The sequence below is a fragment of the Mobula birostris genome, chromosome 26, assembly GCF_030028105.1.
Source record: "Mobula birostris isolate sMobBir1 chromosome 26, sMobBir1.hap1, whole genome shotgun sequence".
Lineage (NCBI taxonomy): Eukaryota > Metazoa > Chordata > Chondrichthyes > Myliobatiformes > Myliobatidae > Mobula > Mobula birostris.
In genome coordinates, this window is record NC_092395.1 from 32651070 (window position 1) to 32678433 (window position 27364).

General features: G+C 41.7%; 1 protein-coding gene across 1 annotated transcript in view; it reads right to left on the reverse strand.

Annotated features, from left to right (window-relative positions):
- The window catches only part of r3hdm4 (R3H domain containing 4), a 36379-nt gene that overhangs the window by 1148 nt on the left and 7867 nt on the right, over positions 1-27364 (reverse strand). Inside the window, exons 2-7 of the mRNA XM_072244034.1 lie at positions 23792-23946; positions 10639-10754; positions 5115-5238; positions 1065-1150; positions 475-560; positions 21-76 (exon numbers count right to left, since the gene is read on the reverse strand). Of these exons, the coding sequence (XP_072100135.1) occupies positions 21-76; positions 475-560; positions 1065-1150; positions 5115-5238; positions 10639-10754; positions 23792-23946 (623 nt within the window). The remainder of the gene's footprint in view (positions 1-20; positions 77-474; positions 561-1064; positions 1151-5114; positions 5239-10638; positions 10755-23791; positions 23947-27364) is intronic.

Here is a 27364-nt window from a genome sequence, read left to right on the forward strand (position 1 = left end):
ATGTTGACAAGTTCACTCACTTTGTGAGATGAGATCCAAATACTGACACAGAGCATGAAGCAACAATCTCTCATAGCTGGAAAAGGAAAACGTGCAAATCATTAACAGCTCATCAAATGTTCACATTTACACAAAGCAGCTAGATGTTTCTTTCAACATAAAACAAAGCTGAACACTGAAGTGGTCTTTCATCATCACTCCCTCCTGTACAAGGAAGAATTTCACTTTCAATTTGGTCACTTTTGACATACAACTATTTTGAATCCATGACATGGCTGAGAATCTACCAAAAAATAGGACTATTTACACTATAGTCCATCCATTTCACATTGTTTTGATCCATCTTTATTCTTCCTATAATTACATAACATAAAACAACTCAGCATTTGGAACATAGGGGTAAAAAGAAACTCTTTAAACTGTTCCATGTCAGCGTTAAAAAAGTGACATACTGTTTAAAAAAAAATCAATTACCTGTTTTCCAGCATTGCCTTGTACACAGATTGTGGTTTCATGGCAAAGAATCCAGTCAATTCCTCTTCCAAAAATTCCAGGGTACCCTGAAGAAAGGACACATCCAAGACTATATTCATCATAAAATTGTAATTTCAAATATACTTTGCTGCAATTAGGATCACTTAAGAACTTGTACTTATTGAACTGATGTAATAGAATGATGTAACTTTCAGGAATAATTCTGCAACACCTGCTATTATGCCTTAAAATACAATTTTTTTTGTATAATATGGCCTCTGAAACAAAAAACGAGGTAGAATTTGTAGGTGTTCTAGTCCCACCCACAAAAGTTTACTTGTGCTGACAAATAGTTTTGCAAGATATACACTTGGTTATATTTTTTCTTTCATGGAAAAGATGGAATCATTGTCACACAAATCCCAAAAATAAGGGTAAAATCTACACTATCTTTTAGAATGATATTTGACTTGTCAAATCACAACCTAGTTCTTTTTTATATATATGGGGTGTTCCAGCAATTACTGTTTTAGGATATGTTTTATACTGCCACACAACACACTAAAACTGGATAAGAAAGGAATATTAACCATGGGGATCTGACGTCGTCTTAGAGTAGTACGCAATCTTCTGTCAATCCTCTGAAAACACTCCTTGCCTGTGCACCCAGAGTGCTCTGCAAGAAATTATAAATTAAAAGCATGAAACGAAACAATTAGCTACTCCTGGGCATAAGGCTTGGTGGAAACAGAAGAATTCGAATATTCAACATCCAGTGACAAACTTGTGCAAACTTATGACTTCACCCAAAAGGGTAACAAAAAAAACTTTTGCTTCAAGCTTTATTCATTACATTAAAAGGAAGCTTAAATGAAAATCACATTTATTAGTTAACTTGCCAAACAATGATATTGTATAAGAATCATATTGTATAAGAATTGTATAAGAAAAAGGCAGAGTTTGAACAAATTTGAATTGATCACATGGGTGTGTGAAGAAGTCCATAAGACAAAGGAGCAGAAGTAGGCCATTCGGCCCATCGAGTCTGCTCCGCCATTTTATCATGAGCTGATCCATTCTCCTATTTAGTCCCACTCCCCCGCTTTCTCACCATAACCTTTGATGCCCTGGCTACTCAGATACCTATCAATCTCTGCCTTAAATACACCCAATGACTTGGCCTCCACTGCTGCCTGTGGCAACAAATTCCATAGGTTCACCACCCTCTGACTAAAAAAATTTCTTCACATTTCTGTTCTGAAAGGGCGCCCTTCAATCCTTAAATCATGCCCTCTCGTACTAGACTCCCCCACCATGGGAAACAACTTTGCCACATCCACTCTGTCCATGCCTTTCAACATTCAAAATGTTTCTATGAGGTCTCCCCTCATTCTTCTAAACTCCAAGGAATACAGTCCAAGAGTGGACAAACGTTCCTCATATGTTAACCCTCTCATTCCCGGAATCATTCTAGTGAATCTTCTCTGTAACCTCTCCAACGTCAGCACATCCTTTCTTAAATAAGGAGACCAAAACTGCCCACAGCACTCCAAGTGAGGTCTCACCAGTGCCTTATAGAGCCTCAACATCACATCCCTGCTCCTATACTCTATTCCTCTAGAAATGAATGCCAACATTGCATTCGCCTTCTTCACTACTGACTCAACCTGCAGGTTAACTTTAAGGGTATCCTGTACGAGGACTCCCAAGTCCCGTTGCATCTCAGAACTTTGAATTCTTTCCCCATTTAAATAATAGTCTGCCCGTTTATTTTTTCTGCCAAAGTGCATAACCATACACTTTCCAACATTGTACTTCATTTGCCACTTCTCTGCCCATTCTTCCAATCTATCCAAGTCTCTCTGCAGACTCTCCATTTCCTCAGCACTACCGGCCCCTCCACCTATCTTCGTATCGTCAGCAAACTTATCCACAAAGCCATCTATTCCATAATCCAAATCGTTGATGTACAATGTAAAAAGAAGCGGCCCCAACACTGATCCCCATGGAACACCACTGGTAACCGGCAGCCAACCAGAATAGGATCCCTTTATTCCCACTCTCTGTTTCCTGCCAATCAGCCAACGCTCTATCCACGTATATAACTTTCCTGTAATTCCACGGGCTTTTATCTTGTTAAGTAGCCTCGTGTGGCACCTTGTCGAAGGCCTTCTGAAAATCCAAATATACAACATCCACTGCATCTCCCTTGCCTAGCCTCAAAAAATTGTAATAGGTTTGTCAGGCAGGATTTTCCTTTAAGGAATCCATGCTGAGTTCTGCCTATCTTGTCATATGCCTCCAGGTACTCTGTAACCTCATCCTTGACAATCGACTCCTAACAACTTCCCAACCACCGATCTCAAGGTAACAGGTCTATAATTTCCTTTTTGCTTCCTTGCCCCCTTCTTAAATAGCGGAGTGACATTTGCAATCTTCCAGTCTTCTGGAACCATGCCAGAATCTATTGACTTTTGAAAGATCATCGCTATTGCCTCCGCAATCTCCACAGCTACTTCCTTCAGAACACGAGGGTGCATTCCATCTGGTCCAGGTGATTTATCTACCTTTAGCCTATTCAGCTTCCTGAGTACTTTCTCTGTCGTAATTGTGACTGCGCACACTTCCCTTCCGTGCCACCCTTGAGTGTCCGGTATACTGCTGATGTCTTCCTCAGTGAAGACTGATGCAAAATACTCGTTCAGTTCCTCTGCCATCTCCTTATCTCCCATTACAATTTCTCCAGCATCATTTTCTATCGGTCCTATATCTACTCTCACCTGTCTTTTACTCTTTATATACTTGAAAAAGCTTTTGATATTATTTGCTAGCTTCCTTTCATAGTTAATCTTTTCTCTCTTAATGACCTTCTTGGTTTCCTTTTGTAAGTCAGGCTACTAATGTTGTTTCTGTTGAAATAGTCACTGAAATGATGGATAGAAGAGCATCTATGGGGTATTTATAAGCAAACACAGAGACATAAGTAGGTTCTATTAAAAAGATTATCGACAAAAATTTTAGGCAACCTTACAGTATTGGTAAGAAATTGGTTAAAAGGTGGAAACAGAGATATGGATTTATTAATCACAAACATGAGAAAATCTACAGATCATTATTAACAAATTGTTCATAAAAAATGTTGAAAAGCTGAGGCACCAAGATGAAATTAGCGGAGAACACCATTTAGCACATCGCATTATTCAACGATGTCTATAACAAATCCACATCAACACACAAAATGCTGGAGTAACTCAGCAGATCAGGACTGAAGAATAGTCTCGGTCCGAAAAGTCAATTGTTTACTTGTTTCCATAGATGGTATCTGAATGCTGAGCTCCTCCTGAATTTTGTGTGTGTTGATATGGATTTGTTATAGACATTGTTGAATAATATGATGTGTTAAATGGTGTTTTCCGCTAATTTTATCTTGATGCCTCAGCCTTTCAATATTTTTTAATTAAGCAGTCTGAAGCAGTTGAGTTATAAGTATAAAATGTAAACATTAAGTCAAGATCTCAGGTACTGGTATGGTTAGGAGCAAGTAATTGTGAAATTATAGATTCTTAGAATAGGTAAAACCAACAAAAGGAGGTCTGTGTTTGAAAGTGGGAGATATCTTGAAAAAGGTGAGAAGCTAGGAATCATAACATCCAAGCAATTTGGATGCATTGAAATAACTAAAAAATGCATACGTTACATATTTTTCTAAAAGGCTATGGAATTTTGGCCATTATCATTGGGCTGATATTCAAAGAGAAGGAAATTATGCTTCAATTGTAAATAACAAGTTTTGTGAATCACTTAAGTAATTCGGTAATATTCCCTTGAGTGAGGGAAGGGAGAGACACAAAATATTCAAGGCATTTTAAATGATAAAGAGAAATTAATGCTTCTAGTGGAGTTCAAAACAAGAGCCATTTTAAGATCAGAGCCATCACAGGTGAAATGTGAAAGTAGGACTCCTACACATTAGACAGTAGAAACATGGACCAACAAACAAATGCTGGAGGAGCTCAGAACTTGGTCAAGATGGAGGGTCTCAACCTGAAACACTGATTTCCCATTTCCCTCCACTGATGCTGCCTGACCACCCATCACACACCCCCCCCCAAACTTCCTGCAGCATTTTCTTTATTGCTCCAGACTCCAGCATATAACCATATAAACTTAAAACAATCACAGCACGGAAACAGGCCATCTCGGCCCTTCTAGTCCGTGCCGAACTCTTACTCTCACCTAGTCCCACCGACCTGCACTCAGCCCATAACCCTCCATTCCTTTCCTGTCCATATATCTGTCCAATTTAACTTTAAGCGACAACATCGAACCTGCCTCAACTACTTCTGCTGGAAGCTCGTTCCACACAGCTACCACTCTCTGAGTAAAGAAGTTCCCCCTCATGTTACCCCTAAACTTTTGCCCTTTAACTCTCAACTCATGTCCTCTTGTCTGCTGTGTTTGTGTCACACCAAAAGATTAGATCCAAGATCAACTGAAACTTTTGTTGAATAAATAAATTTTTTTACCAGTTAGAAGTATGAGAGGAAGGTTGAGGTCCTGTCCTGCCATGACCTAATTAAATAGCAGAGCCGGCTTGAAAAGCCCAATGTATTCTCCCATTCTCAAGGGTAATTTATTACCTCCTTTTGCATCTTGGGAACTTGAGCACACTTTCCTTTTGTTCTTCTTCTTTGCCTCTTCCTCCAAATAATGTAAAAACTTTTCTTGCTCTTCACCAGAACGGTTCATAAAATCATTCCAGATCTGAAAATTAAATTAACCAAAGTTGTGTGATACATCTACCAGGTATCAACAACAGGTGTTTCAATATTAAAAGGCTCTCAATTCTTATACGATTTGCTATTATACTGCTCAGAGGAGGAAATCCTCTCAGAAGATTACAATTTCCTTTACCTTAATATCTCTTTAAGAATTAGGTTAAATAAAGGTCCTGGAACAATTCTACACAGACAATAGTTTCAGAAGGTCAGCAGAGGTCCGATAATATACAAAAAATAAAAAGATCTTCCATAATGCAATCTTCTCTGTATCCAAGGGAAAATCCCTCATTTCCTTGCATTTGTTATTCCTTGCAAAAGTAGCAATGCAAAAGAAAATTCTTCTCATTATATCATGTGTTCCTCTGCCACAGATACCAGCACCGGTGGTGGGGACGGTGAAAGTATGGTCGAGAGAGACAGAAGACATAGGACTGCTTTGAATTGTGAACTAGACCATCTTCAAATCTGAATGAATATACCACAGCAGTCACCAACCTCATCAAGACCTGTGTGAATGAGTGTGTGTCTTCGAGAACATACCGAATCATCCCAAACCAAAAGATTTGCAGTCTGCTGAGTGCTAGAACTGTGCCATTCAGGACCAGCGATCCAGAACTCTACAAGAAGTCCAGGTGTGGCCTATGGAAGGCCATTGTGAGAGCAAAAAGACAATTCTGCATAAGTTAGAGAGACAATAAAATGTCACGGCAGCTGTAGCAGGGTTTGCATGCCATTACTTCCTACAAGATGAAACCTAATAGCATAAATGGCGGTAATGCTTCACTCCCCAGTGAGCTCAACACTTTTTATGCGTGCTTTAAAAGGGAGACCCTGTGACTTTATGTCAGAGGCTGACGTCAAAACATCTTTCAAGAGGGTGAACCTACACAGTGTGTCAGGTGCTGATTGTATACCTGGCAGCGTACTATAAATCCTCACCCCCTAACTGGCTGGAGTGTTCAAGGACATCTTCAGCCCCTCACTGCCGTAGTCGGAAGTTTCCACCTGCTTCAAGAGCATCAATCAAGAAGAGAAGGATGAGCGACCACAATGACCATCACCCGGATGCACTCACATCTACTGTGATAAAGTACTTTGAGAGATTGGTCATGGTTACAATTAACTCCTGCCTGAGCAAAGACCTGGACCCACTGTAACTTTTTTTACTGCCACAACAATTCTGCAATGGATGCAATGTCCCTCAGCTCTGGACCACCAATACAAATAGAAAACATGTCAGGCTGCAGTTTATCAATTACAGCTCAGCATTCAACTCAATCATCCCCTCTCTACTAATCTATAAGCTTCAAAACCTGGGCCTCTGTACCTCCCTCTGCAACTGAATCCTTGACTTCTTTATTGTAAGTCCAAAGTCAGTGTGGATTGGTAAAAACATCTCCTCCTCATTGCTGACAATCAACACAGGTGCCCTCAAGGATGCATGCTTAGCTCACTGCTCTACTCTCTCTATGCTTATGAATGTGTGGCTTGGAACAGCTCAAATACCAGATATCAATTTGCCAATGACAATACTGTGTTGGCAGAATCTCAGATGGAGGATAGGAGGCATATAGGAGTGAGATAAATCAGCAGGTTCAGTGGTGTCCACAACAATCTCGCAAGACCAAGCAACCGATGACGGACCGGGAAGTTGGAAGAACACACACCAGACCTCACAGAGGGGTCAGCAATGGAGCGGGTAGGTGAGCAGCTTCAAGTTCCTGGGTGTCAACTCTCTGAGGATCCAACACACTGATGCAATCACAAAGAAGGTGTGTTAGTGGTTCTACTTCATTAGGAGTTTGAGATTTAGCACGTCATCAAAGAATCTTCCAAATTCCTCCAACAGTACAGGGGAAAACATTCTGACTGGTCGTGTCGCAGCCTGGCATGCACAGGATCACACGGGGATCTGGCCAGTTCTACCATGGGAACGACCCTCTCCACCATCAAGAACATTTTTAAGAGGCAATGCCTCAAGGCGGCGGCACCCATCCCCCAGGACACTCCCACTTCTCAGTGCTGCCACCGAGGGCAGTACAGGATCTAAAACCCAACACTCAACATGGTAAGGACAGCTGCTTCCCCTCCACCATCAGGTTTCTCGATGCTCCGTAAACAGTAGCTTCTTATTTGTCTCTTACACTATTTGTTTTGTAACTTGTAGTGATTTTTATGTCACGTGCCGTACTGCTGCCACAAATCAACAAGTTCCGCGATGTACCAGAATGATAACAAACCCGATACAGATTCAGTTTCACATTACACTGCACAATAGCAGGGCTGTCCAGGAACTTTCTTAGTATGTAAAATTTTGATGCAGCATTCATGCAGGATTGAGTGTGGATTCTATTTATTTATTTATCGGTGCAGGGTTGAACAGGCCCCTCGGGCCCAACGACCCAAACCACACAACTATACACCGACGTAAATGTGGCCTGACCACAGCAGAATTTACAATGACAAACGAACCTACTGACCGGTGTGACTTTGGACTGTGCAAAGAAACCAGAGCACCCAGCAGAATCCCACACGTTCACAGGAAGACACTCCTTACAGAGGATGCTGGAATTCAACTCTGACACCCCGAGCTGCAATAGCATCGAGCTATCTGCTACGCTACCGTGGCACTCACGCACTCACTGCTGACCTGCTCAGCCCAAGCAGTGCACAGGCTTTAGAGGTTCTGTCAAAGCAGCGTTGGTGAATTACTGCAGTAAGAGCTTTGTTTGTTACATATACATATAAACAGTTAAATAGGGCATTTTTGCAAACCAAATCATTGAGGATTGTGCTGAACAGCCCACAAGTGCCACCAAACTTCTGGCTTCTACATAGCATGCCCACAACTCATTAACCCTAACCGTACACCTTTAGAATGTGGGAGGAATCCAGAACACCCGGAGGAAATCTGTGCAGTCATGTGGAGAATATACAATCTCCTCACAGACAGCAGTAGGAATCAAACCCTGATCTTACAACTAGCGCTGTAAAGAGTCATGCTAAACACACTAACCTGCTACAAGATATATCTAATTCAACGCAGCCATTATGTACTGGTGTTGGAGGAAGCGAATGTTTTAGGTCAGGAAATGGGTGTCAAACAGGGGAGGCTATTGTATGGGGCAAGGTTTTTGTGCTGTGCTGAGTTGCACTCATCCTGACAACTGGGGAGCATTCCCTCATAATCCTGATTTGTACTTTGTCAACGATGTGAATATTTTGGGAAGGCAGGAAATAATTCATTTATCTGAGAATATCCAGCCTCTGATTTGCCAAACATTACTGAGGTTGAGGATTGACAATGAAGATTTCACTGAAGGCCAAGGAGAGTTAGTTAAGTCATCTCTCAGTGAGGAGTGCACATTACTTTTCATCTCAGGTACAAATATTGTCCAAATCTTCTTGTATTAGGAACGTCTATGAAGGTTCTCAGTCATCCAGGTCATTGTATATCAAGCAGTAGTAAATAAAGCAACTGGACTTGCTGTGTTGTCCAGAAGCCATTTCGCCACTCACCTTCAGTTTTGATGCATGGTGGGCAGTTTCCCGGCTTATAAACTCTGTGAGCTGTTTAAAAGGTATAGCAATCACATGAGGGCTGTTAAGAGTCATTAGTCTTATCTTTGCACGAGTGGAGGTGTGAACTGTTTTGGAGACGCCGGGGTAGAGATGTTAGGACTGCATTGTAAGTACTGATAGGTGGTGTCCAGGGATGGGTTTTCCAGTTTGACAAAGATGGCTTCTTTCAACACTCTTTCAAACCACTTGTCCTCCTCATCCAAAATGTGCACATTGTTATCAAAGGAGTGTCCCTTGTCCTTTAGGTGTAGATATACAGCCGAATCTTGTCCTTTAGGTGTAGATATACAGCCGAGTCTTGACCTGAGGCGTTAGCCCTCCTATGTTGGGCCACTTGCTCCTGAAGTGGTTGTTTTGTCTCGCCGATATACAGATCCTTGTCAAACTGGAAAACCCATCCCTGAACAGAGGGGGTGGGGTACGACACCACCTACCAGCTACTTACAGTGTGTCCTAACATCTCTAACCCAGTGTCTCTGCAATCATTCACCGGCCCATTCATGCAAAGATAAGACTAATGACCCTCTCATTATTTCTATAACTCTTTCCAACCCTCATGTGATTGCTATAACCTTTAAACAACTCACAGAGTTTATAAGCCTGAAAACTACCCAGCATGGATCAGAACTAAAGAAGCCTCTCGGATGAGTGGCAAAATGTCTTCCAGACAACACAGCAAGTCCAGTTGCCCTGATTTACTGCTGCTTGACACCCACAAAATGCTGGAGAAATTCAGGCAGCGTCTATGGAAATCAATTAACAGTCAACGTTTCAGGCCGTAAAAGTTCATCAGGTCTGGAAAGGAAGGAGAGAAGATGTCAGAATAAGGACTGGGGTGGGGAGAGGGAGGTGAAGCCAGATGGGTGGGGGATGGGGGATGGGGGATGAAGTAAGAAGCTGGGAAGTAATAATCTGACATATCGGTCCGTGGCCTCCTGTTCTGCGGCAATGAGGCCACTCTCAGGTCGGAGAAGCAACACGTCATATTCCATACATGCAACCTCCAACCTGATGGCGTGAACATTGACTTCTTCTGGAAATTTTATTTCCTGCTTCCTCTTCTTCTATTCCCCACTCTCACCTGTTACGTCTTCTCCTCACCTGCCTCTCACTTCCCCTGGGTCCCCTCCTCCTTCCTTTTCTCCCATGGTCCACTCACCTCCCCTATTAGTTTCCTTCTTCTCCAGCCCTATGCCTTTTCTAATTATCACCTCTCAGCTTCCGACTTCATCTTCCCACCCCCACCCGCCTGGCTTCACCCATCACCTTCTGGCTCGTCCTCCTCCTCCCCCCACATCCTTATTCTAGCATCTGACCCCTTCCTTTCAAGTCCTAATGAAGGGTCTTAGCCGGAACCAGACTGTTGATTCACCTCTACAGATGCAGCTTGACCTGCCGAGTTCCTCCAGCACTTTGTGTGTGTTGCTTTGGACTTTCAGCGCCTGCAGAACGTTGTGTGTTTATGGTGTGCAGGACCAACTGGAAGATGTGTAAACGGAACTGAACACTATGTAAACATCCATATTTTTGACATTGTGATGTAAAGAAAATCACTGACGAAGGATCAGGGATTAGTGGAACTGGGGCACACCCTGAGAAATTCCTGTTAACAATGCTATCTCTATTACTGCTGAATGACAATGCTATCTCTAAAACAGAATCATAATGTCATCTCCATTAGAACCTTTAAAAGTGCAGAGTCAATGCAAACATAAAATCTCATTCATTCAAACCTCTTAATTCTGATGCTACATTATTTCAATCAAATTGAAGCTCATGAATTGTTAATAAATTAGAATACCTCGATATAGTCAACATTACAACAAGCTTCTGTGAAGATTGTTGGGGAAGCTGGGTCTGCCTCGACTTCATCCTTGACGCAGTCATCTTTCTCCACAAGGTTCATCAGATAGTGAGCTAGAAAGTAAGTGAATTAAAGTGAAGCTTGACTTTCATGGAACAGTAGTTATGGAATAACACAAAGCACTATTTCTTATGGGTGAAGGACTGGATTTCACAGCCACAGCTAACCAACACAGTGACTTGAACAAGAGTTCCCAATCTGTGACAGGAACCTTCCCTTTTGCTATGTTGGTTCCTGACTGATGACAATTCAAAAAGATCCCAATGGTCATAATCAATAAATAACACTCCAGGAGCAAATCAAAATTAAAAAGCACAACTCTTAAAGTTGATACTTTTACACATTTTGCAAAGCATAAAATGTGCACCAGATTGTGAGTGACTTGAAATAATAGCCAATCATAACAATTTTGAAATACTTATCTGAAATTACAACCTTCACACTTGAGGATCTTGGAGAAGTTTAATAGAGGATTTTATGTTTAGTACTCCATGAAGAAATTATTATCTGGTTGAAATGTCACACTATTGTTTTGTGCACCAAGCTGAAATTTTGCCAATTCACTGATTTCTGCAAGTTATACTAGGAAAGGACTACAAAAAGATTGCCCTTCAAAGCAGTAAGAAATCATGAATGGTATCTCTTAAATTTTGCTATTTCGTTTATCATGGTGTCAATGACTGGCTGTTTCACCATCACTAATGGCAAAATCCAGGCCAACATAACTGCAGTGAAATAATGAGACTTTGCTTCATGGTATTTCATTCTGTTTTAAAGAGTTTGCAAAGTTATTAGCTTTTGTCCAAATCCAACAATCAAATAGTGAAATGGTTCAACCAAGGTTTCGGAATTGCAAAAACAGTCAGTTAGGTTTTAGGACCAGCAGAATAAAGTGCAAACTACTATTTTCTTAAGGTACAGGCAATTCCAGCATTATGACCATTCAGGTTAAGGAAATTTGTGCTTATAGAATTCACAAATCACTATGCAAAATTTTGAAATACAAAATAATATTCACAATGGAATTTATGCAGAAAAACAGTCAACATAATTTTTTTCAGCTTACAGTTATAGGGCATATTCAGGTGACCCAGCTTCAAATTATAGATAACTGCGTCATTTTTTTTTACGAATGCAACCATGCTGCCAGTCTTTTCCATCTCCCCACCTCTCAGCCCAATAACGTGAGTGTTGTTTGTACTGGAGAAGGAGGCTACTTCGCCCATCAAGTTTATGCTACCCTCAGGACCATCCCATTAATCCAACCTATTCACCCATATAAGTGCTTTATTAACGTGGACATCATTGTCTTATCAGCCATTTATACGAAGGGCAATTAATCAGCAGGCCTTTGGAACATGGGAAAAAACAAGAACTCATAGGAAACTGATGCAGTCACAGGGGAATGTGCAAACTTCACGTGGACAACATCATCAGAATCACAATGTCAAAAATCGAAGCTGGGGTGGCTGGGGTGGTCACTTCGCTGAATTAGTTGCAGTGATTTACACAAATTGAAACTTTGTGCATTTCAAACACCAAGTTACAATTTGTGTAAATCAATAAAAAAACTGAAGATACTGGAAATATAAATTTAAAATAAAAACCCAGAAAATACTTTAAAGTACTTAGCAGTTCAGGCCACACTTAAGGGAAGAGAAATCGAATCAGCTTTTTAGGTCAAAGACCCTTTGTCAGAACTCTGGTTACACTAACTTTATTTCTCTTCCCACTCTTACAGTCTGATCTGCTGAGTATTTCCAGCACTTTTGATTTTATGTATAGAGTTACATTTTGGAAGAAATGGTCCATAATCAGAATTTCAGACTTGTTTGAATAAATAAGGTTCTATCTATTGTTCGTTGTACAAATTCGGAATCTATGCTAGTTACTCTTATTGGAGTCTCTAGCCATGTTCATTATACGTTTCACCCCTCTTCTGAAAGGTTCATCACTGGAAGATTCCACAAGAATTTTGAATTCCTTTTCAAAACTAAAGAATTTCTTTTACTTTTGTGTGAACAAATGGAGTAATGAATAGAAATGTCAATGCATTTCAATGAATATGCCCAAACACAGCAATTGAAATCATGTTTTATTCTGCATCATGTTAATCATAGATATTGTTCAGAAAAAAAAGCCAGGTTTTCCAAAATTTGTAGCAAAATACCTTTTGTAGAGGAGCAAGAGAGAATGCTGCAAGAGAATGAGGGAATAATGAAGGACAAAAAAAAGGAAAGGGAAAGAGATATGTCGAGGGAAAGGAAAAGAGAGACAGAAAGTGAGTGAATGCAGAGCAAGAAGTAGAAACACAACAAAGAATTAATCAGATACCAACGCTCTACATCCATTGGCTTGGGAGGCAATTACTTTTGAGGGTAAATACATGCAACTTTGATTGATGGAAACCTCTGGGTCCTGTTGTTTACAGTTACAGAGTCCCTGGACTACTCAGTGTTCCATTCCTGAGAACTGTCTGTAAGCAGCCTTTATTTTATTTAGAGATACAGTACACCAACCAAACGAGCCTGTGCCACCCAATTACATGTGTAATGAATTAACCTACTAACCCATACATCTTTGCAATGTGGGAGGAAACCAGAGCACTCAGTGTCAAAAAGGTCTATAGTTCCCCATATTATATTGCTCAATGTACACTTGCTATAATTCATTCATTATTAACCTACACATTCCTCATAAATTAAGATTAAGAATGGTATACTGTAATCCATCACTAATGAATACCATAATACATCTTATTATTATTGTTTGAAAAATACTTTAAAATATCTGGGAGTATTTGCATAAAGTTGTATTTCACTAAATCAGGTCAATCCAAAACCTGGGGAGCTCTTTTAAATCAAACTAATTTTTTGTATGTGTACTTATCCAACACTGGCATACAACCATTCATCCAGATCTAAACTTGAACATATAATTACCACTTTTTCCACTGTTGCTTGGTTAGAATCCTGTAATTCCTTCACAACAGCATCACGGAAGCAATTCATCAGCTCCCTAACAAGTTGGGACATGCAATAAGAACATATATCATTGTGACCTACATTCAGAACTAAGAAAAGTTGACAAGCATTGAACTTTAGAACTCGACTGTCCTAAAATGTTCTAAACTCCATTACTAGACTTATAGAAAGTAAACCATTATGATGCTACTTGCAAAACTATCTCTAAAAGTGTTAGAATGTTTTAATAATTTTTTTCAATTGTCAAACAATTTTAAATGAGAAATGTACTTGACCCATTTACTTTTACATAGAACATAAAAAACAGAACAGTACAAAACAGGCCCTTTGGCCCACAATGTGGTGCCAAACCAATTAAATTAGTAATCAAATGGCTAACTAAACTAATTCCCTCTGGCTATATAATGTCCATATCCTTCCATCTCCCTCACATTCATATCTCCTAAAAGTCTCTAATATTAGTTCCTCTACCACCACCCCAGCAGAGCATTCCAGGCACCTACCACCCTCTGTGTAAAAACCTTGTCCCACACATCTCCTTTGAACTTCCCTCCTCTCATCTTAAATGTATGCCCTCTGGTATTAGACATTCCAAAAAGATATTGTCTGTCTAGTCTACCTATGCCTCTCCCAATCTTATAAACCTCTGTCAGATTTCCCCTCAGCCTCCGAGAAAATAATCCATGTTTGTCCAACCTCTCATTAAAGCACATGCCCCCTAATCCGGGCAACATCCTGGAAAACCTCTTCTGCACCCTCTCCGAAGTCTCAACATCTTTCTTGTACTTGGGAGACCAGAACTGTATGCAATGCTACAGATGTGGCCTAACAAAAGTTATATAAAGCTGCAATACAGCTTCCTGAACTCAATGCCTGACTAATAAAGACAAGCATGCCATATACCTTAACCACCTTATTAAAATAGTGCAGTCATTTTCAGGGAGTTATGAACTTGGGACCCCAAGATCCCTTCACTCATTAAAACGGTTCAAGATCTTGCTGCTAACAGTGTACTGTCTCTTAACATTTGACCTACCAAGCTTCACATTTGGCCGGGTTAAATGCCAGCTGCTATTTCTTGCTTATATCTGCAACTGAACCATGTCCCGTGGTACTCTTTGTCGGCCTTCTACACTATCCACAACACCATCAATTTTTGTATCATCTGCATTTTACTAACCCACCCATCTACATTTTCATCCAGGTCATTTATATACCTGACAAGACAGCAGAAGCCCCAGCACAGATCCCTAGGGAACGCCAGTAATCACAGACCTCCAGCTGGAATAAGACCCACCAATCACTACCCTGTCATCTATGGGCAAGATAGTTTTGATCCAAATGGCAAATTCACCATAGATCCCATGCATTGTAATTTTCTGGATGAGCCTCCCATTAAGGACCTTGTCAAAAGCCTTACTAAAATCCATGTAAACAACATCCACAGCTCACCCTCGACACCTCATCAAAAAAAAACAATCATGTTAGTAGGACATGACTTGCCCCACACAAAGCCATGCTGGCTCTTCCTAACTAGGCAATGGATTCCAAATGCTCATAATCCTATTCCTAAGAACTCTCTCCTACCACTGACAAGGGATTCACCAATCTTTAGTTTCTAGGATTATCGCTGGATCCCTTCTTGAGTAACGGAGTCCTTCAGGACCTTGACTGTGGCTTAAGTGGACACAAAGGTATTGCTCAAGGCCCCAACGATCTCCTCTCTTACCTCTCTCAAATCCCACCAGGCCCCGGGGACTTATCAATTTCAAGATTAATTATCATTCAAAGACACACATGAATACTGCCAAACAAAAGAGCATTCCTCCGGGGCCAAGATGCAAAACACAGTACCAACAGTCACACATGGCACAAAACACATATACAGTAATTACGACAGCAGTAAAACATACAGTCACAAACAATAAACAAATAATATAGCCTAAGTGCCTGTGTCATGGCCTGTAGATTGATGGTGCATAGGATGTTGTCCTGGAGCCATGTTTCTGCAAGGACAAGTACGCAGCAGTTCCTCATCACACGCTATGCAGCTGCAGATGAACAAAATCCACCTTAATGCTCTTTAAGAGACCCAACACTACCTTCTTCTTTACCTCATAGTGCTCTAGCATGTCAATATACTCAACATTGATCTCCCAACCCCCATGTCCTTCTTGGTAAATACTGATGTAAAGTACTCATTAAAGATCCATATCCTCTGCATCCAAGCAAATGCCCCCTCCCCTTATCCTTGAGTGGTCCAACCCTATCCCTTGTTATCCTCTTGCTCCTGGTGTATATATAAAATACCTTGGGATTCTCTTTAATCCTACTTGCCAAAGACTTTTTATGGCCTGTCCTGATTTTCCTCATTCCCTTCTTGACTTCTTTTCCGGCTTTTTTTACTCTCAGGGGCTCTGTTTGATTCTAGCTTCCTAAGCCTTACATACTTTTCCATTTTTTTTCTTGACTAAATTCATCAGCTCTCTCGACATCCAAGTTTTTCTTACCTTACCATCCTTGTCCTTCCTTCTGACTGGAACATACCTGCCCTGTACTCTGTACAGTTGGTCTTTAAACACCCTCCACATATCAGATATGAACATGCCCAAAAGTACCTGTTCCCAATTAACTCTATATTTCCTGCCTAATTCTTTTGTAATTTATTAACTCTCTCTAGTTCTTGCTCCAATTTATTACTCTCCTGCAAGGTTCATACTTACTCCGATCTTTAGCCATCTTAAAACTTAAGGAGTTGTGGTCCTTGTTCCCTAATTGTTCACCCGCTGAAAAGTCAGTTACCTGGTCAGGCTCATTACTCAGCAAACACGAGGAAATCTGCAGATACTGGAAATTTGATCAACACACATAAAAAATGCTGGTGAACGCAGCATGCCAGGCAGCATCTCTAGGAAGAGGTACAGACAACGTTTCGGGATGAGACACTTTGTCAGGACTAACTGAAAGAAGAGCTAGTAAGAGATTTGAAAGTGGGAGGGGGAGGGGGAGATCTGAAATGATAGGAGAAGACAGGAGGGGGAGGGATGGAGCTAAGAGCTGGAAAGTTGATTAGCAAAAGGGATACAAGGCTGGAGAAGGGAGAGGATCATGGGACGGGAGGCCTAGGGAGAAAGAAAGGGGGGGGGGAAGCCCAGAGGATGGGCAAGGAGTTATAGTGAGAGGGACAGGGGGGGAAAGGGGGAAATAAATAAATAACGGATGGTGTACGAATGGGAGGGGGGGCATTAACGGAAGTTAGAGAAGTCAATATTCATGCCATCAGGTTGGAGGCTACCCAGACGGAATATAAGGTGTTGTTCCTCCAACCTGAGTGTGGCTTCATCTTGACAGCAGAGGAGGCCGTGGATAGACATATCAGAATGGGAATGGGACGTGGAATTAACATGTGTGGCCACTGGAAGATCCTGCTTTCTCTGGCGGACAGAGCATAGGTGTTCAGCGAAACGGTCTCCCAGCCTTCGTCAGGTCTCGCCAATATATAGAAGGCCGCATCGGGAGCGCCGGACGCAGAATATCACCCCAGCCGATTCACAGGTGAAGTGTCGCCTCGCCTGGAAGGACTGTCTGGGGCCCTGAATGGTGGTAAGGGAGGAAGTATAAGGGCATGTGTAGCACTCATTCCGCTTACAAGGATAAGTGCCAGAAGGGAGATCGATGGGGAGAGATGGGGGGGACAAATGGACAAGGGAGTCGTGTAGGGAGCGATCCCTGCAGAAAGCAGAAAGTGGGGGGGGGGAGGGAAAGATGTGCTTGGTGGTGGGATCCCGTTGGAGGTGGCGGAAGTTACGGAGAATTATATGTTGGACCCGGAAGCTGGCGGGGTGCTAGGTGAGGACAAGGGGAATCCTATTCCTAGTGGAGTGGCAGGAGGATGGGGTGAGAGCAGATGTGCGTGAAATGGGAGAGATGCGTTTGAGAACAGAGTTGATGGTGGAGGAAGGGAAGCCCCTTTCTTTAAAAAAGGAAAAAGGACATCTCCTTCGTCCTGGAATGAAAAGCCTCATCCTGAGAGCACATGCGGCAGAGACGGAGGAATTGTGAGAAGGGGATGGCATTTTTGCAAAAGGAATAGTCCAGGTAGCTGTGAGAGTCTGTAGGCTTATAGTAGACATCAGCGGATAAGCTGTCTCCAGAGACAGAGACAGAAAGATCAAGAAAGGGGAGGGAAGTGTCGGAAATGGACCAGGTAAACTTGAGGGCAGGGTGAAAGTTGGAGGCAAAATTAATGAAGTCAATGAGCTCTGCATGCGTGCAGGAAGCAGCGCCAATGCAGTCATCAATGTAGCGAAGGAAAAGTGGGGGCAGATGCCAGTATAAGTTTGGAACATGGATGGTTCCACAAAGCCAACAAAAAGGCAGGCATAGCTGGGACCTATACGGGTGCTCATGGCTACACCTTTAGTTTGGAGGAAGTGGGAGGAGCCAAAGGAGAAATTATTAAGAGTAAGGACTAATTCCGCTAGACAGAGGAGAGTGGTGGTAGAGGGGAACTGGTTAGGTCTGGAATTCAAAAGAAGCGTCATTACTCAGCACCAGGTCCAGTACAGCTCCTTCTCCTGTTGGATTATCTATGTATTGTTTTAAGAAACCTTCCTGGATGCTCCCAACAAATTCTGTCTCATCTAAGCCTCTTGCACTCAGAAAGTTCCTGTTATAAGACCATAAGACATAGGAGCAGAATTATGGCTTTTGATCCATCAAGTCTTCTGTGCCATTCCATAATGGCTAATTTACTATCCCCCTCAAACCCATTCTCCTGCCTTCTACCCGTAACCTTTGAGCATTGATTAATTAAGAACCTATCAACCTCCACCTTAAGTTATACACAATAACTTGGCCTGCACAGCCTTCTGTGGCAATGAGTTCCACAGATTCACTAGCATCTAGTTAAAGAATTTTTTTTCATCTCTGTTCTAAATGGAAGCCCCACTATTCTGAGGCTGTGCCCTCTGGTCCTCAACTCCCCCACTACAGGAAACAACCTCTCCATATCCACTCTCTCGAAGCCTTTCAATATTTGACAGATTTCAATGAGATTCCACGCCCACCCCCATTCTTCTAAACTCCAGTAAGTACAGGCCCAGAGCCATCAAATGCTACTCATATTAACCCTTTCATTTCTGGATCATTCTCGTGAACCTCCTCTGGACTGAGTCCCAATGCCAGCATATCTTTTCTTAGATAAGGGGCCCAAAATTGCTCACAATACTCCAAGTGTGGTCTGATCAATGCCTTATCAAGGCTCAGCAGGACATCCTTGCTTTTGTATTCTAGTCCTCTTGAAATGAACGCTAACATTACATTTGCCTTTCTTACTGCTGACTCAACCTGTAAGTTAACCTTTAAGGAATCATTGCACCTCTGATTTTTGAATTTTCTCCCTATTTAGAAGGTAGCTCATACCTTAATTCTTCCTAACAAAGTGCATGATCATGCATTCCCCTACACTATATTCCATCTGCCATGACTTTGCCCATTCTCCCAATCTGTCTAAGTTCCTTCTGCAGATATCCTGTTTTCTCAGCACTACCTGCCCCTCCACCTATCTTCGTATCATCTGCAAACTTGGACACAAAGCCATCATTTCCATCATCCAAATCATTCACATAAGTAGACCCAACGCTGATCCCTGTGGAACACCACTAGTCACCAGCAGCCAACTAAAAAAGGCTCCCTTTATTCCCACACTGTGCCTCCTGCCAGTCTTCTATCCATGCTAGTATATTTCTTTCAAGTTCATATCTTGTTAAGCAGCCTGATGTGCGGCACCTTGTCAAAGGCCTTATGAAAATCCAAATTAACAACATCCACTGACTCTCCTTTGTCTATCCTGCCTGTTATTTCCTCAAAGAATTCCAGCAGATTTGTCAGGCAAGATTTCCCCTAGAAGGAAAATTAGCCGACTTTAGCATATTTTGTCACGTGCCTCCGAGTATCCTGAAACCTAATCCTTAATAATAGGGTAAATTTGATCATATTATGATTACTGCTTCCTTCGGGTTCCTTTACCTTAAGCTTCTAAATCAAATCTGGGTCATTACATAACACCCATTCCAGAATTGCCGTTCCCTTTCTGGGCTCAACCACAAGCTGCTCTAAAAAAGCCACCTCATAGGCATTCTACAAATTTCCTCTCTTGGGATCCAGCACCAATCAGATTTTCCCCATCTACCTGTATATTGAAATCCCCCATGATTAGCAGAACATTTTCCTTTTTACGTGGCTTTTTTTTATCTCCCATTGTAATTTGTAGGCTACGTCGTGGCTACTGTTCAGAGGCCTGTATATAACTCCCATCAGGGTCTTTGTATCCCTGTAATTCTACATCTTCCAATCCTATGTCACCTCTTTCTAAGGATTTGATTTCATTTTTTACAAACAGAGCCACCCCACCTCCTCTGACTATCTGCCTATCCTTTCCAAACAACGTATATCCTGAGATGTTAAGCTCCTAGATCTTCTTTCAGCCATGACTCAGCAATGCCTACAACGTCACACCTGCCAATCTCTAACTGCGCTGCAAGATCATCGACCTTATTCTGTATACAGTGTGCATATAAACACAACATCTTCAGTCCTGTATTCATCACCCTTTACAATTTTGGTTTCCTGTTACACTTTAACTCATCCAATGACTACAATTTTTCCCTATCAGCCTGTCCTTCCTCACAATATCACGACACACTACATACCAACTGCACCATCCTCAGCCCTATCAATCTGGTTCCCATCCTCCTGCTAAAGTAGGTTAAACCCGCCCCTACAGCTCTAGCAAACCTGCCCACAGCAAGGATATTGGTCCTCCTTGGGTTCAGGTGTAACCTGTTCTTTTTATACAGGTCGTATCTTCCCCAGAAGAGATCGCAATGTCCTATATTAGGGAAGATGAAGTCCACCATGACAACATCCCTAATGCTTTTACACCTTTCCTTAATTTACCTGCACATCTGCTCCACCATGTCCCAGTGGCTTTTCGGGGGGGAGATGGTCAGGAGTAGAATCCCATTAGAGTGATTGCACACTTCCTTATTTTTGAGTTTTACCCATATATACACTAAGAGAACGAGCCCTCCATTATATCCCCTCTGAGTGCAGCTGTGATATTGTCCTCGATGAATAGTGCAACATCCCCACCTCTTTCACCTCCCTCTCTATCTCTTCTAAATCATCAAGACCCTGGGATTTTAAACACCAATTCCTGTCCCTCTCTAAGCCAAGTCTCTGCAATGGTCACATCATCATAGTTCCATGTACAGATCCATACTCTAAATTCATCACCTTTACCTATAATACTCCTAGCATTAAAATGCACACACTTCAAACTAATCAGTCTCATTGTATCTATTACTTTGCTCCAGCCTGCTTTTACTGGCCTTGACATCTACCTTCTTGTTCACCCCTTCACTTCTGACTTGGTGTTCCGGTTCCCAACCCTGTGCCAAACTAGGTTTAACCCTCCCGAGTAGCACCAGTGAACCTCCCGGCCAGAATATCGTTTACCCTACAGCTTACGTGCAACCCGCCCCTTCGGCACAGGTCACCCCGTCCCAGAGAAAGTTCCAATTACCCAAGTACCTGAAAACCTGTTTCCACAGAGATATTTAAAATACCATTGGAAAACAAATAATACGGTAGGTATGAAAATCTGAAACAGAAACAAATGTGTAGGAAGAATTCAGGCAGTCAAGTAGCATCTGTGGAAAGAAAAAACAATTAACCGTTCAGATTGGAGACTTGGTCTCAGAATGAGATACCTCACTTTATGGTGCCACATCACCAGCCTTTGATCTTTCCAAGAATACTTAATCTATCCTAAATCTGAAATACCAAAAAAGTCACTTCTCAGTCAAATATTTAAACATAGTTTTATGGTCCCACATCACCAGCCTTTGACCTCTCCAAGAAAAGCTGATCTATTGTGAACCTAAAACATCAAAAGGTCACTAATTATCAGAGACATTTAAAAAGAACTAAAAAGGTCCTCAACACCAAGCTATCAAAAGGTTGCATTGCATTCCAGGACAAGGAATCATGATCTACCATTTGATACCTAGGCACAGCTCGCTCCCTGTTCCACCTCACAGCACAATCGTGACATCCAGTTCACAAAACTGGTTGACTGGAGCCACAGAACTCTAAGTGGTAACTGAGGCTGTGGAAAGACAGCAGGAGGTGCATTGCAGTAATGGGCCAGATTCAACCCTTCAAAGGAAGCGTCTGCCTGGTTTCTTAACCACAAATGTATTCAAACTGCACATCATTTCTACACACATTTTAACTGATCTATTTGCCCAAATATACAAGTTGCAAGAAAAAGTTTGTGAATCCTGGTTTTCTGCATTAATTACTCATAAAATGTGGTCTGATCATCATCTAAGTCACAATACTAGATAAACACAACCTGCCTAAACTAATAACATGCAAACAATTGCACTTCTTCTCGTCAATACTGAGTACACCACTTAAACAATCACAGTCTCAGTTCAAAAAAGTATGTGAGCTTCTGGGGTAATGCCTTATTTGGAATCAGGTGCTCCAATCAATGAGATGAGACTGGAGGTGTGGGTTGTCGAGGTGCCCTGCCCTTTAAAAAAACACACACAAAGTCAGGTTAATGAGAGAGCCTGCTCTTCTCAAGAAAGATCTGTTTATGTGCACCATGCCTCCATTAAAACAACTTTCAGAGGACCTTAGAAGAAGAATTGTAGAGATGCATGAAGCTGGAAGAGGCTACAGGAACATTTCTAAAGACCTGAGTGTTCATCAGTCCACAGCAAGAGAAACTGTCTACAAATGGAGGAAATTCAGTACTGTTGCCACTCTCCTTAGCAGTGGGAGTCCTGCAAAGATCACACCAAGAGCACAACGTGCAATGCTAAAGGAGGCGACAAAGAACCCAAAGGTAACAGCAAAAGTCCCGCAGAAATCTCTAGAACTTGCTAAAGTTTGTGCCCACTATAAGAAAAACACTGAACTATAATGGTGTTCATGGAAGAACACATAGAAGAAACCACTGGTCTCCAAAGAAAAAACATTGCTGCACATCTCAAGTTTGCAAAAGACCACCTGGATGTTCCACAACACTTCTGGGACAATGTTCTGTGGACAGATGAGACAAAAGTTGAACTTTTTGGCAGAAATGCACACTGCTGTACTTGGAAGGAAAGGGGCACTGCACACCAACACTGAAACCTGATTCCAACTGTGAAGCATGGTGGAAGCAGTATTGTAGCTTGGGGCTGCTTTGCTGCCTCAGGGTTTGGACAGCTTTCAATCAAGTGAAAAATGAATTCAAAATTGTATCAAGATATTTTACAGGAGAATGGCGGGTTAGGTGCCTGTCACCTGAAGCATAATAGAAGCTGGATGACACAATGACCTGAAACACAAGAGTAACCCAACAACAGAATGGTTTAAAAAGAAGAAAATTATTCTTTTGGAATGGCCAAGTCAGAGTTCAGACCTTAACCCCATTGAGATGCTGTGGCATGACCTGAAAAGGACTGTTTGTGTAAGGTATCCCAGAAATATTGATGAACTGAAATACTTTTAGTCTAATCAGCAGCAACAGGAAATGTTTGGTGGAGGATATTGCTGTTAATGGAGGTTCCACCAGTTATTAAATACAAGAGTTCACATACTTTTTCCAGCCTGGACTGTGAATGATTAAACAATGTGTTTAATAAAAACATGAAAAGTACAACTGTTTGTGTGTTACTAGTTTAGTCAGATTGTGTTTCTCTATTATTGTTACTTAGATGAAGGTCAAACCACATTTTATGAGTAATTAATGCAGAAACCCAGGTAATTGCAAAGGGTTCACCCAAACATTTTCTTGCGACTTAGATATATCTGTAGTTCAAAATGCAATTGCATTGATAGCACAATGATATGGAATCTTCAGCAGCTGTGGAAATAGAACTTTATATTGTGTTGCACAATAGGAAGTGTATTTACTCACTAAGCCTTTAGGGAAGTTGAGTAAAACAAATTGTTTCTATTATCTACAATTCAAGCCAGTTTTACTTCCGAGAGAGAGAAAAAAGCATAGTGGAAATTTTGCATGGTTAAAATTCACTTCTTACTATTCTCAAGTCTTCTTAGACTTTTTCTTCCCTTTGCTTTGGGAATGAGATCAGAGTTACGGATTGCTTGATTGATGTAGTATTGCTTGCGTTTTGCAGGTGATGTGCGCTTTGCTGGAGAGTACTGCAGAGGTGGAAGGCAATCTTCAATCAGGCTGAGAATATTAAAAAAAACATTAAATTGGTACAGAATTAACATCTATTTTACAACTTCCTATTACAAATACTGCAATATTTACCAAGTTCTCTTACAGGATGAGCTGAGGCTAGTTATTTCCTCTTTTACAAAAGGTACAAATCCGTAGGTCATTAAGGAGACATTGTTATGGCAGACCAATGGAATAATGGACATGGCAGACCAACTGAATAATTACTTTGGTTCTGTCTTCGCTAAGGAGGACATAAATAATCTTCCAGAAATAGTAGGGGACAGAGGGTCCAGTGAGATGGAGGAACTGAGCGAAATACATGTTAGTAGGGAAGTGGTGTTAGGTAAATTGAAGGGATTGAAGGCAGATAAATCCCCAGGGCCAGATGGTCTGCATCCTAGAGTGCTTAAGGAAGTAGCCCAAGAAATAGTGGATGCATTAGTGATAATTTTTCAAAACTCGTTAGATTCTGGACTAGTTCCTGAGGATTGGAGGGTGGCTACTGTAACCCCACTTTTTAAAAAAGGAGGGAGAGAGAAACCGGGGAATTATAGACCGGTAAGCCTAATGTCGGTGGTGGGGAAACTGCTGGAGTCAGTTATCAAAGATGTGATAACAGCACATTTGGAAAGCAGTGAAATCATCGGACAAAGTCAGCATGGATTTGTGAAAGGAAAATCATGTCTGACGAATCTCATAGAATTTTTTGAGGATGTAACTAGTAGAGTGGATAGGGGAGAACCAGTGGATGTGGTATATTGGGATTTTCAAAAGGCTTTTGACAAGGTCCCACACAGGAGATTAGTGTGCAAACTTAAAGCACATGGCATTGGGGGTAAGGTATTGATGTGGATGGAGAATTGGTTAGCAGACAGGAAGCAAAGAGTGGGAATAAACGGGACCTTTTCAGAATGGCAGGCGGTGACTAGTGGGGTACCGCAAGGCTCAGTGCTGGGACCCCAGTTGTTTACAATATATATTAATGACTTGGATGAGGGAATTAAATGCAGCATCTCCAAGTTTGCGGATGATACGAAGCTGGGTGGCAGTGTTAGCTGTGAGGAGGATGCTAAGAGGATGCAGGGTGACTTGGATAGGTTGGGTGAGTGGGCAAATTCATGGCAGATGCAATTTAATGTGGATAAATGTGAAGTTATCCACTTTGGTGGCAAAAATAGGAAAACAGATTATTATCTGAATGGTGGCCGATTAGGAAAAGGAGAGGTGCAACGAGACCTGGGTGTCATTATACACCAGTTATTGAAAGTGGGCATGCAGGTACAGCAGGCGGTGAAAAAGGCGAATGGTATGCTGGCATTTATAGCTAGAGGATTCGAGTACAGGAGCAGGGAGGTACTACTGCAGTTGTACAAGGCCTTGGTGAGACCACACCTGGAGTATTGTGTGCAGTTTTGGTCCCCTAATCTGAGGAAAGACATCCTTGCCATAGAGGGAGTACAAAGAAAGTTCACCAGATTGATTCCTGGGATGGCAGGACTTTCATATGAAGAAAGACTGGATGAACTGGGCTTGTACTCGTTGGAATTTAGAAGATTGAGGGGGGATCTGATTGAAACATATAAAATCCTAAAGGGATTGGACAGGCTAGATGAAGATTGTTCCCGATGTTGGGGAAGTCCAGAACGAGGGGTCACAGTTTGAGGATAAAGGGGAAGCCTTTTAGGACCGAGATTAGGAAAAACTTCTTCACACAGAGAGTGGTGAATCTGTGGAATTCTCTGCCACAGAAAACAGTTGAGGCCAGTTCATTGGCTATATTTAAGAGGGAGTTAGATATGGCCCTTGTGGCTACGGGGATCAGGGGGTATGGAGGGAAGGCTGGGGCGGGGTTCTGAGTTGGATGATCAGCCATGATCATAATAAATGGCGGTGCACGCTCGAAGGGCCAAATGGCCTACTCCTGCACCTATTTTCTATGTTTCTATGTTATTAAATAAGCCTGATATGAAAATTTGGTGCAGGAATAGGCCAATTGCCAATCAATACAACTACAGTTGGTCTGATTGCAACCTAATCTCCATATTTTTACCTACACCTAGAAATTCTTTCTACACTTACTTATCAAGGAAGGATTGATTATTGACAAAAAAGATAATTTCTATATTTAAACAAAGCTCAGGTAATGAATAGACTGCAGTGTTTCAGGTTGTACAGAAGAACAATGGGTGTAATAGAGTGGTGATGTTGCAGGAAATGCAGTCTGAAGAGAGGAAAAATAAGGGGACAATTAATTGCAGCAACACACATCAAAGTTGCTGGTGAACGCAGCAGGCCAGGCAGCATCTCTAGGAAGAGGTACAGTCGACGTTTCGGGTCGAGACCCCTCGTCAGGACTAACTGAAGGAAGAGCTAGTAAGAGATTTGAAAGTGGGAGGGGGAAGGGGGGGGATCCAAAATGATAGGAGAAGACAGGAGGGGGAGGGATGGAGCCAAGAGCTGGACAGGTGATTGGCAAAAGGGATATGAGAGGATCATGGGACAGGAGGCCTAGGGAGAAAGAAAAGGGGGAGGGGGGAAAACCCAGAGGGTGGGCAAGGGGTATAGTCAGAGGGACAGAGGGAGAAAAATGAGAGAGAAAGAATGTGTATATATAAATAAATAACGGATGGGGTACAAGGGGGAGGTGGGGCATTAGCGTAAGTTAGAGAAGTCGATGTTCATGCCATCAGGTTGGAGGCTACCCAGACGGAATATAAGGTGTTGTCCCTCTAACCTGAGTGTGGCTTCATCTTTACAGTAGAGGAGGCCGTGGATAGACATATCAGAATGGGAATGGGATGTGGAATTAAAATGTGTGGCCACTGGGAGATCCTGCTTTCTCTGGTGGACAATTAATTGTTGATATTTATTACTGGCTGATATGAGTTATATAATGTATAATTTTAGTTTGCAGGTAGAGATCCCAACAAGAAAAGCACCAGTCTTCTAAAGGACATTAATTGGTTGGGTTGATGTGACAGGTGAAATTTAGAAATACAAAATGATGTATCACAAGAAAAGGTCAACTGAATTTTAAGGAGACACCCACTGTGCATGTTCATGTTCTGTAAAGAAGAAAGGACAAGCTAAAAGGTCTGGAAAAACAACGTAAGGGATCCATGGCTATAAGAGAGGCAGAGTGAAAGCAAAGGATAGTATGTTAAGTCTTTGTTAAACAACAGAGCTTGAATTTAGACAGCGCACTTAATGTAGCTATGTTGCTTCACTGGGTCATTGCCAAACAAAATATGCTATCAATTCAGATAATGAGATAAAAGGAAGAAAGGCAGACAAGCTTAGGGAAGTAATTTTACAGTTCAGTAACTTGGCATAGAACAGGACAGTACTGGAACATGCCCTTCAACCCACAATGTTACTAATTAAATTAGAAATCAAACGGCCAGTTAAACTAATCTCTCCTGCC